This window comes from Chrysoperla carnea, chromosome 2, assembly GCF_905475395.1.
Source record: "Chrysoperla carnea chromosome 2, inChrCarn1.1, whole genome shotgun sequence".
In the NCBI taxonomy this organism is placed as follows: Eukaryota; Metazoa; Arthropoda; class Insecta; order Neuroptera; family Chrysopidae; genus Chrysoperla; species Chrysoperla carnea.
The window spans coordinates 37361310-37374243 of NC_058338.1; the positions used below are offsets into that span (position 1 = coordinate 37361310).

At 29.1% G+C, this 12934-nt stretch overlaps 1 protein-coding gene across 1 annotated transcript; it reads right to left on the reverse strand.

Annotated features, from left to right (window-relative positions):
* Positions 1-405: 405 nt before the first annotated feature.
* LOC123292665 lies at positions 406-10706 on the reverse strand. Its single transcript, XM_044873378.1, has 6 exons — positions 10699-10706; positions 5786-10648; positions 4115-4238; positions 3853-4056; positions 1576-2191; positions 406-1506 (listed from the first exon to the last, which is right to left on the reverse strand). Exons 1-6 carry the CDS (start codon positions 10704-10706, stop codon positions 1358-1360), a joined length of 5964 nt encoding a protein of 1987 aa, XP_044729313.1. The 3' UTR covers positions 406-1357.
* Positions 10707-12934: the final 2228 nt, after the last annotated feature.

Sequence of the window (12934 nt, forward strand, 5' to 3'; positions counted from 1 at the left end):
AAGTTGAGGAACTCAGAGTTATTCAGAGTTGCTGAGACTTTTTAAGACTTGTTAAGACTTATTCTTTCTTCAAATATTTTTCCACCAGGATGTTATTATACTAATTATACTTAACGCTGTGTCTAATAAAATCCAAACGTGCTCTTAAGTTTTTTATGTCTCTAGCAAGAGAATATAGCACAATTAATTTTAAAAATTAAAATCAATAATATGTCGTAGATAATTTCCCCGGTTCATCTTTTTATGTAGAACATTCGTCATAAAAATCCTGAATAGTTTTAATGATTTTATAGAAATAATAACTATTACTATTATTTTACAATTGCCTAGTAATTTAAATTAATTCCTGAGATAATGAAACGAACCAAAATCATCATATTACCATCGAGTCTTTAAAGTGTGGGAAATATCAAAAATTAAAAAACATACCAGAATTTAATTAGACACAAAAATACACTAAATGTTAACGAGAAAAAAAAACTATTTTTGTATGAGTAGAGGTACAATTTTCCAAATGAAAATCAAAACTAACGAAATATTAAATTACAGTTATAGGTTCACGATGAGATGATCAAGAATATTTTATGAAAAAAAAAAAGTCGTTTCTTAGTTAAATCGTTCTTAACGGTCTTTTTCCGCCCCCTTAAAAAAAGTACCAAATTTTTTAATAAAATATTTAATTATTATCGAATTAAACAAAAATAAAAGAGTGACGGCGTAAGTGGATGTACAGTTATAAAAAGATTCGATTGTTTATTATTAAGTCCCTGAATTGCAATATTTATGCCTTGGTTCTATGCTATTTACAACTGTATACCGACTTCCGTCTCACTCTGTACTGCATCTATCTACAGATACTTTTATATTATGTACAGCCGTTAAATTCTGAATAACTAATTACAACACTTTTACTACACGCGCTTTAATTATCTATCCGTCTTTCTCATCGTAAACGAACAACCTTAATTAATCTTTATTAATCACCTAACTGAAATAAATTATTTCATTGAGAAAAACCTTGAAGTACTAATACTGACACATAGTTAGCCACTTCGTTCCATAAAGTTCACTAGGTACTTTTTCAAAACCGAAAAGGCTTCACTATTTTTTAATTATTTCTGCGTATCACAATCCTATTCAATTTTCTTGTGCACTAAAAATTTACTTTAAATCGTAATGTACTTTGTTTCTGTTTCAGTTCTTTGGTAACCAGTCGGATGCTTTGCGAGTGATTCTCAAACGACTTAGACAATTAGCTTAAAATATTAACTTGGTTGATACTATGGGTTAATCAGTACATTTGAAATGTTTAGCTTTACTATTTATTACAAGAGCAGAAAAAAAACAATATTCATTTCTAATCAATTTCTATCACTTCTGACATTATAATTGGTTTGTTAGTATCATTCCCTGGCTTTTCAGAATTTTTTGAATGATTTTTTAATAAAGATTGATTGTTACTAATCGATTTTGAAGGTTTTGTTGGCCTTGTCTTTAAAGGCGGTGCTGCAAGTGTAGAATTTTCGTGTGAATTATTTTTTAATGTAGTATTAAGTAAAGAAACGGGTTTCTTACGTGAAGCAACCGGTGTTATTTTAATTCTGTATTTTTTCGATTGATTATCACTGACCACTATCTTTCGATTTTTATTAGCTGGTTCAATGGGTATATATATCGATCTACCATCTGGGAGAACAACAGGAGCATATACAGGAGCTTTTGTAGTGTCAGGAGTGGTAACTGGCAATTTATTTGGATCAAAACGTTTATTATTATTAGGAGTGGATTTTGATTGTGATGGTTCCGAATTCTTTTGGATTATACCATCAACAATTTTACAAGATTCAGTGATGGACTCTATAATTAGGGGATCAGAAGGATTATTATCAATAAAATTTTCTGCAAGACTAGTAACATTACTTATCACTAAATTATTATCCTGTTGAAATTCCAACGGATCCTTATTAATATCTTTGGCTACTTTTGGGGGGCCATCATCATCTTCAATTAAAATGACATCATCATCGTATTCTGCATCTACACCAAATGTAGAGGACTTATTATTCTTATCGATTGGTCTAGATAATTCATTGAATTTCTTTTTTAATCGTTGATTTTCTAACAAACAATCCCGTTTTTCTTTTTTTAATTTAATGTTTTCTTTTTGTAATCGTCGAATAGCTGGCGACGCCTGCAAACAAAAGATTTTTTTAAAATTACTTCTCGCTTTATATTATATTTAGCCCTTAAACGGATATTATAATTAGTCCTTAAAAAGGCAATACATTGCCTACCGAGTCGTATAATTTTAGATGCCATTCATTAATTACGTAAGGGTCCCGAGAGGGAAAGTGAGTTAAAAAATCTCTACATTCCCTCATTTTGGGAAGAGGGGGCTGAAGTTCATTCTTAAGTAATATTTTGTAAGTCGAAATTTAATATTACAAAAGATTTAATATAGGAGAGAGATAAATTTAATATTAGAGATCTCTTCATTCTATAATGTGCACTTTGATTTATATCTTACTAACTTGATACCCGCCTACTTCACTGGGCTTAAAAGTAAAAACCATCGCTGTAAAGCCTACTCCTCTTTTGATCTCACTTATCTCCCTCCTTCCATAACACTCGAAGGGATTGTTTATCACAGCTAAAATATATGCACAGTTTTCAATTTGTTTAATTATAAAATAGTCATAATTCATTGAATATTTCAGAAAAGACGACCATGAATTGTTTTACATTTACTATTTTAAATTATTACAGAAATCTTTATGGTTCAAAATGATGATCATAGATGGAGCAGTAAAATATCAGAATAAATTTAATTTTTTTAAATAAATATTTTCTTATAAATTATAGCTCATGTGTTGTTCTGATGTATGAGCTATATTGTTGTGCAGTTTCATTCAATTCTATTCGCTAGTTTTTACGTGAAAGCCTAACAAACAAACAAACATCCTTACATGTATAACATGTATAATAATACAGGGATTTTACAAATTTTTATTGTATATTAAAATTTTAAAATCATAAATCGATTCATTTTTTAATCCATTTTAACTGTTATAAATAATAATTACAGTACATTCTTCCCGCGTATTAATCTTATTTTAATTATTTGGAAAATAAAAAAAATGATTATTTTATTTTCAAGCAACAAAAGCATTCATTGAATAATTCAAAACGATATAGAATCTTACGAAAGAAGAGGGAGGGTAGTTCGAGAATTCTTATGTACTCTTATGTAATTAATTACATAAGTAAGGTCCCTTACATGACGACGCACTTTCCTAAAATAGTGTGTTCATATAAATGAATATGACATCGTAATAATTTTTAAATTTGATATAGTTACGAGGAGTTAAATATAATATCAGAATATATTAAATTTATTTCCAAGTTTGTATCGCTTGAAAAAATTACTGCTACCAACAAAACTGTGATATAGGTGATCGTAAAATCACCTAATTAGACCATTTTTATCTGCCCGCCTGTTCGTCATCACGATAACTCAAAAACGAAAAGAGATATCGAACTGAAATTTCTATAGTGTGCTCAAGAAGTAAAAAGTGCTTTTGTAAACGTAAACGAACAAAATAGGTCAATTGGGTTATGGGACCATAGGATTTACCTTTTAGACCTTAACAGATAGAATAAAAATTTAAATGCAAAAATTTTCCTCATCTAAAAGTAAACAACGTTTGTTTGAAACATAAATATCTTTGATTTTCCGTGATGGTCGATTGCATAGATTTTCACTTTCTCCAACCTGTTTGTTTTCCTTGACTTGTTTATTTATTATATTTTTTGCAAAAAAATAATTATAATAATAAACTAGCAGAAACTTACCATATTTATTATAGTTTCATGAAGCATAGATCGCATTGTCTCAACGGGTAAAAATGTGTCACCTAATTTGTAAATATATTTTTGTAATACCAGAGTAGCCTGTCGTTCCAATAATTTATCACGCTCTCGTATCGATATGCCCAAATCATCAATGTCATTTGAAGTGAGTTCCGTTAAATCAAAAAGGCCTTTCTTGCAAATTACCTACAGAAAATAATGATTGGTAGATTAAAAAAAAAAAAGTGAGTAAATTGTATCATACATGATGTCCACGAAGTTCGGTTTCTTTCAATGGTTGCCGATTCGTTAACGCTTTTTCATCCTCAACCAAAAACATACGTATTTGAAAATCAATTGGAACAAAATGTACAAATCTTCGCAATAATCTGCAATAAAAATTAAAATTACAAAATATTAATAAGTTTAGGTCGAATTAATGCTATTTCTTATAAAAATTTTGCATTATCTATTGCAAACCCTGCATGATCCTTAATGAAAATGACATTCAGCCAAATTTTCCGAAATATGAGGGATCAAAATTCAAACATATATACTCTGCGTCACAAAATCTGCACAAGTTGATTATCCACCATTTATTAAATCAGTAAAAATTCTAAGGTTTAGTTGATAGGTATATCACTAAATAATTACGAAATGTATATATCACCAAATATATTTTAGAGAAAACAAACAATTGACTGAGTTAATTGTTGAAATACCATGCATAGTCAGTGTTGATTTCTTTATCACATTACACATACAAACATGTGACACATACATAACTGTTAATCAAGTATAGTACATATTATAAAATTTCCGCCTAATTGGCGCCCTCACGGGTAAACAGTGATGTTTACGAAAAAATGTTTTAACCAAAAGTTGTTTAATTTTTAATAAGGAACATTTTTGACATTTAAACTTTTGTTCTATCTCTAACGGTTTACAAGATGGGGCCTACGGACCCAAGACCCAATTGACCTATGATGCTCATTTACGAACTTGACCTCACTTTTTACGTCCTGAGTACGTAAAAATCGTGTCCACAGACGGACGGACGGACGGAAATGGACTAATTAGGTGATTTTATGAACACCTATGACAAAATTTTTTTCCTAGCATCATTATTTTTAAGCGTTACAAACTTCGGACTAAACTTAATATATGTATATTTCATATATGCATCTTAATATAACTATGTATATTTCATATATGCATGGTATAAAAATATGGCACCTTTTTTACATTTGTTCAGTTCAGATTTTGTGACGCTAAGTATACAGTAGACCGTGGGACATCACAGGTTTTTTTAAATGATAAATACATACTTGAAACTTTGGCAGTAGCTTCCTACGAAACTTTTCTCTACGATTTTTTTCGAAAAGGGTGCGTTTTCAAATGAGCATGATGACGTCATATTTGAGTTATCGTTCTGAAAAAACGCAGCAGGGAATTTGTCCGACACTATGGCAACTTGTTAACATTAATAATTATTAAACAATAAAATATTTTGTCCGAAAAAAATACTACACTGATGAGCTTGTATACCATCCCAAACATGCCGTATTTCAGTATTTTTGTTTTTGAATACGTGCATGGTTCACTTTTGCTGAATTGTTAATAATTACATATAATTGTTAATAATTATTAATGTCATCAAGATCAAATGGTCTGCGTTTTATCTAAACGATAACGACGTCATCATACTCATTTGAAAAAGCAGCCTTTTCGAAAAAAAAATCGTAGAGGAAAGTTTGGTAGATTCGTCAAAAGGTAGCCAGCCACTCACGAAATTTCAAGTATGTTTTCATCATTTAAAAAAACTCTACAGACTTGTGCTCATTAGGAGCTAATAAAATCTAGAGTTTAAGTAAGTTAGAGCAAAAAGTAATTTGCAAAGAATCGTGCAAAATTTCTTTTAAAAAATTTTACTTACTTGTCAATCCAATCAATAGCCGCACTCATTTCATTAAATTCGATTTCTTGCTGATTGATTGGTGATTTCAAACCAATTCGCCCATTTACGTGTGTTTTAATCTCAATATAACCCAAGTTCTTTGGTTCCGACACTAGCCACATTGTCCGTTCTTTGGGTTTCGTAGATATTGTGGTTGAAATAATCTCCAAATCATCATCATTGCAAATTTCTTGCAATTGTGCTTTTCGTCTCCGCGGTTTAATTGTTGGATTTCTTCTTGAATTGTAATAAATTGGCAATGAATTTATTAATTCTTTCGAATTACTATCATTTAGAGTTTCAATAGCTGATGAAGAAGCAATTGGCTGTAATGTTGGCATCTCTTTGGTACTCTTGCTAACATTGATCTTCGAATCGATTTTTTCTAATTTTGGCATTGATACTTCCTTTTTATTACTTGTGAGTTCCGGCTTCTCATTATTAGAGTATTTTTTCAGCGTTAAATTATTGTCCATAGATATTTGATTACTAGAAGATTTAGAAGATAACAAAGTACAGGATACATTAATTGCAGAATTCAAGATATTAGTAAGTACAGTATCAGGAGCATTGGATTTATTTTCTTCAATTGAATCCCAATTTTGATTTAAAATTTCATTTTCACCTTCATCATTTTCAGTTAAATCGACAGTAGGTATAATACTTGTATCCTGTGATAGTGAACTCATTTCCGTCATTTGCCCACCTTTTGTATACAACCAAATTCCTTTACTTTTTTTGGAATTAGTTCCTGTTAAATGATCAACAAGTTTCGTATCAACCAATTTTCCATTCAAATACCTGTAAGTCATTATTCCATGGCCTTCAACCAAATCATAGGGACCAAAAAATATTCTTTCTAACAGTCCTGGAACTGCATACCCGCCATATGCCGGATTATTGTTATCTTCAAGTTTATTATTTCGAGGAATCAGAAAACGTACAGTTCTTGAAACACGCATTGCAAATTGGCAGGCTTGTTTTAACTGAGCATATTTAATCGTTACAGTTGAATTAGCAACGCGTAAAACAGAAAAATCGTTTTCTAAAATTAACATAAACCATCTCGAATCTTTCGTGCCAACTGGAATTGGTACACGTATTGAGGCAGGTGAAGCTGTGTCTGATTTTAATGCGGGTTCGGCAACAGTTAAAGGCACTTCTTTTGATTCTAAATGCAATTCTTTAATAGGATTTGATACATCCGGAAAATCAAGTTCATTTTCTTTTATAATTTCGTCTTCTTTTATTATTGGACTATCTGTTGGTTTTTTAAGAATAGTACCACGAATTTCCCAAAACTGGCCATTAAATACAAATATACCATAAGTGTTTTTTGCATCAAAAGCTACCCCTGGTAGTTTACCTTGAATTAATCCTTTCACAACATCAGGTAATTCAGTGGTCATATTTTTAAAATATTTAACATTAATGTAATTTTCCGAAGGGCGTTCTAATGCAGATTTTGTAGCAATTAATTTTCCACCAACGCCTTTTGGATTGTACCAAATATATATGGAACTTTTTTGAAATTGTTCGTTCAATTTTTCCCATTGCATTAAACGAAATATATGTTTATTTGATGCTGTTTTGAAAACCATGGAGCGAAAGTGATTTTGTATATGGGGCATTGGTATCAATAAATTAGGTAACATGAACGTTTTTGAAAGCAGAAGTGACTTTTTTGGGTCTGATTGGGGCATATGAGTGCTTTGTTTCACATCTGTATTGTGTAAATTATTTTTTTCAAGAGATTTTGAAACCTTTTTATCCAATTTCAATTGTTTTATATTATCTTTTTTTGTTTCTTTTCTGGTTATTTTACTCTCGGCTGATTTGATTGTTTTACTTTCGGCTGATTTCGTTATTTTATTTTCGAGTGCCTTACTTGTTTTATTTTCTATTATTGATGATGACTTCGATTTTTTCGACAATGACTTTTCCGTATCGATGATTTTTGGCAACTCAGCAATGAATTCACTACTGGAGTATTTTCTGCTTAATGTCTTCTTTCTAATCGATCTTGTATTATCAGTAATTTCAGTTTCATTTTTATTCTTTGTTTTTTCTAACGTTTCCGTTTCAATTTTATCTAATTTTTCTATGGACTCTGAACTATGTGGGAATTTTATTTTTACTGGATTTTGAGTTTTTCTTATTTCTATTAAACTATCCTTACTACTATCATCTAATGTTGAAACAGTGAAATAATTATAATCCTTTTCCTTATCACGTATTTCAATGTTTCTAGTTTTAAAGTACTGTGATTTATTACGATTAAGATAAAAGTTAGGAACGCCGCGTATACGAGCAGAAACATTGATTTCCGAGTTTGCAAATGGATTGGCAGCGGCATATGTACGCTTTGATGTATACGAAATGTATTCTTCATTGTCATTTTCTTCTTCCTTTTCCGTGTTCACAATTTTTTTCGTTTTTTGTGTTAAAATATCTTCTAACGCATGCCCATTACAAAAACATTTATATAAATTATGAATCATACACCAAGGTAAAACATTTTTTAATTGTATCATATTTTCCAAAATTGGTATAATTTCTTGTTTAAGCGTAACTGGTGGCTTATCTTCTAAATCATTTTTAAAATTTATTGGTACACTTAAATCTTCAGAACTTTGATTTGATTTTTCTTCCTGGCCCCAAATACGAAGTGATCGTCTTGTTTTAGGTTTTTCTGGTACTTCTGCTTCAAAATTATGAATTTTTTTAAGTTCGGCACAATTTTTAACATATTCCGTATATTTCTGTGGAATTTTTTTCACACGCTTACGACGTTCTCGACAACCATCGCCAACTACAATAGTTTGATCATTAGCTTTAATAACTGTTTGAGTAAATTTTCGTTCTTCTTTTGCTAAGTTTTTATGCGCCTGATCTCTTATATGACCCATTGTCTTTGCTGATAATATATTTGAACCTTCTGGTAAGGTAATATATTGATGACCGCGTTGTTTATCGGATATTTTTATTGAACGACACTGGCATTGTAACATACAATCCTCACGACCACAATGTTGAGGCCACTCTACTCCCGAATCATAACAAACACACCCCATGCGACATTCAGCCTTCATACAATTTTCATTTTTGATGCGTTTAGCTTTTTTTTCAGGTTGCATATCCACTTCAATGACTTGAACACTCAATCGTTTCAATTCTCTTTCTGTTTTCAGTAAACTTGGTAATTTTCGTTTACGCGAGGTGGAAAGTATTGCGTGTACATCGTCTGAAACTTGTGTAACAGGTAAAAATGACGAATTCGATTCCTCAAATTTAGGACAATCTGGACAATAATTTATATTTGCATTATCGAGCACTGGAGTCTCTAAATATTTTAATATACTATCCATAACAGACTTTACTTGAGATTCGACTGAAGATTTATCTGCTGAATTTTCTTCTAACTTTTCATCTTTTACAATATCGTCTTTAGTATTATGCAAAAAAATTGAACTTTTAACAATTTTCTTTCTTTTCATTAAAACTTTATGTTGATCGTTGGAATATTTTAATGGAAAATCAAAAATATTTTTATTATCTTGAATCACAGCAGAAGCGGCAAAATTTGCCCACAAGTCTGAAATAAAACCTTTTTCAGATACTTCTGTTTGCACGTACGGTCGAATTTTTGGATCCATTTCTTTACCACATTCAGAATGTACTTGCAAAAAAACTTTTGGTAATGATACAACCACAGTCTCCCAATTACTATTTTTCAATTGATCTAAGAAGGGTTTTTTACACAATGGTCCTGGTTTATATTTACAACCACTATCACTAAACATTGCTTTGTAATTTGGTTTAATTTCCTTAAAACTAATTTCATCAACTATTTGTACATTTTGGTAATACAAGTTTTTGTTTTCAGTTCGAATTAAATTTTCTGTTAAACGAATTGCAACATCATCGAAACTGCCAGTAATTTGTATGATTTCATTATTGTTAGTAATTACTTGCGATGCAGATTGATTAGTTTCATTTTTCATTGCAGTTTTCCAGCATTCTCGTGTTATGGGCATCGATTGATTCTTTAAAGTATCTCTGATTTCATTTATCGTTTCAATTCGATGCCGTTTCTCATCACGTTTCAATTGTTTTAAAAGTGTAGTTTCATTTATTTCCATTTCATGTAATAAATCTTTTTGTCGGTCATTTTCAATCATTTTTCTTTTTTCTGCTAAGGTTTTTGCCTTACATTTTTTATCGGAATTTTTCGCAATAGATTTAACCGTAGGATTTGCATTTTGCGAGCTCATTACTTTAAAATGATCAATCTTTGAAATGGATTCTTCGGCAATCAATTTCGGAACTTCATAACTTATATTCAATTTTGCATTTGTTAAAAATTTATCTAATGCTTCACTTTCAAAAGCAGATTTTGTGGATATTTCCAATGTTTCTGGTAAATCCATTGATTTATCATCAATTGGTTTATCAATACTAACTGTTGGGAATTGTGAATTAGAATTTGTTTTCAAAAATTGTTTTCCACGCCAACCTTTTATTTTAGTAATGTCTTTTGTTTTGGTTGGTTTTATTGGAGACGAAGAATCTCCAAGAATTTCGGAGATCAAACTATTTTCTGAAATACGGTTCTCAGGTTTTGGGTCACTATCATCTTCTACTATTCTTTCTTCCAACGGCTTGTTAATTTGTAAAGTATTATCATTTTCAATATTTAAATTTGTATGATTTTCGGAAGATGTACTAGGTTTTGGAGAAATTCTTTGACTTATTTCTATCGAATTGCTTGAGTAATTATTAGAATTTAATTCAGGTTTTAAATTTGCTTTAGGTTTGACTATTAATGGAGGTGGATTAATTCTTTTAAAATTCCGTAATAAATCTAACTGTTCACGAATTTTGTTTCTAACCGCATCATTGTCTACAATCTCCTCCTTCGTATCGGAAATTTTGTTTATCCCTTTTTTACGTATTTTGCGCTTATATTTAGTTATTATTTTTTTATAATTTTTCTTCAATGATTTTAATCGACGTTTTTTAACTATTGTACTCAATTTGTATGAGATCACACTGTACTTATATAACTTATCGATCTTTTTCGATTTGCATAATGTGTATAATTTATTAAATTTATTAACAACATTTTTTATTGTTGTTATCTTATAATTAGATAATAAATTATTCATGGACAATGGTTCTTTAATGTCGGGTTTGCGAAATGCCTGACGCCTTTCGAAGAAGTCATTTTTTATTGTTTTGCTATTTTGAGTTTCAGACATTTTGAGGCAATTTAATTAAATGTAGAATATACAAAACAATTAACCGCATGCTTGAACAACGGCATACTTTCTGAAAAAAGGCAAAAAAAAAATTTCTTTAATTTGGTTTTTTGATTTTCCCAGTATTTGTAAAACAGTTGGTAGAAGAAATGTATTCATTATTTTATCAGTATAAATTTTCATTATTTTTCTATAATTATTTAAAAATATGCTTTATATTCTAATATTTTATAGTTAACATTCATTTTATATATTCATCGAATATTAATTAAACGTAATTTTGTACATAAATATGAAAATTGTACCTTTTCGTTAATAATGATAATGCCAGTGACATCTAGTAACAGCGATTTATAACATAATAGCACTTAAATTAATATTATTAATTTATAAAATGTTTATTATTTATAAATACTCAAATATTTATTAATCAATTATCATATATTAAACACATTCTAATGATAATTAACTATAATTATGAATAATAACAAAAGTAACACATTAACACGTGAAAACATATGCAGTCATTATGGCGGATAGGTGGTTTTCCGAGTTCCGGTTATCATTGCTTGACAATGATCTTCGTATCATAAATAAAATGTTTATGCTTTTGTTTTATGTCAAGCATGTATTTAAATTATTTAACTAATTTTTTAAAACACTTTTAAATAAATTTAATAAGCACTAAATACTGTGTGTCTGTGTCATTATTTATAATAATATCACACAGTTGAATACGTTTAACCGATAAAAAATATTCGACTCCATTTGCAATTTAAACATGGCCGACAAATGTATTTAAAATGGCGGTGGTTCCTTTTTCTGTTTGTTTTGCAACAATCGAATTGCAAAAACTAACTTTTCTTTCCTGATTTATTCATTTATAACCTTTTTCTCTATTTATAAATAATAATTATTAATGCTATAACAATTATTTTTACAATTAATATATATTTATAAAAACGTTAGAAAATCAAAATTTTCTTCGATTTACAGGTATTATAAATCAAATTAAAATTTGTTATATATTTATGACATTTGAGCAAATAATATGAAAAATTTATAAAATTAAACATATTATTATAGATGCTATAGATAACTAAAACGTGATTAAATAATTGCAATATGGACGCGAATACATAATGCAAACATCATAGTTTAAAATTACAAAGCTACTAGACTATAAATTTTAAATTTATTTTCGAACGAAGTAAACACGTACTATTTTAATTTTAAACATAAACAAATTTAATATCTTTCTTGTTAATTGAAGAATGAAAGATTGATAATAATTATCATATTATGTGGATTGTTTGACAGACGCTACTGACTAAATTGTATGACACATTAAATTTTTTTTTTTTTGCCAAAAAGTCATAAAAACCAAAGATTTTTAAAAAAAAGTTATTAAAACTAATATTTTATAATTCATAAGTATTTACCATTGGTATTAACTAATATCGATTCGAAGCTTATTTATAAATTGATAAAAACATAACCTGTCATTTTGTAACGTTTAAATATTAACTATTGTTATCATAATCAATGAAAACCGCGCCGTAACTGATTTTATAATTATGGTTATTTTTTACTTCTTATTAATTTTGTAAAAATCTTTTCGAATAATAATTAATTTGATCTTTTATTTTAATGTGTACATAAACGATTAAACATTAATAAGCAGAAATCAGAACAATTGATATGAAAAAATTCTATTATTATTTTTTAGTATTCCTTATTCAGAGAGTGAAAACGATGAATATTTATGGGGACCAACTCAAAACCTTTTCGCAAAAAAGCCACAACTGTTTTCCGAAAATAATAACAGATTGAATTTGGATACAGTTAAACATGTATTTATTCAAAC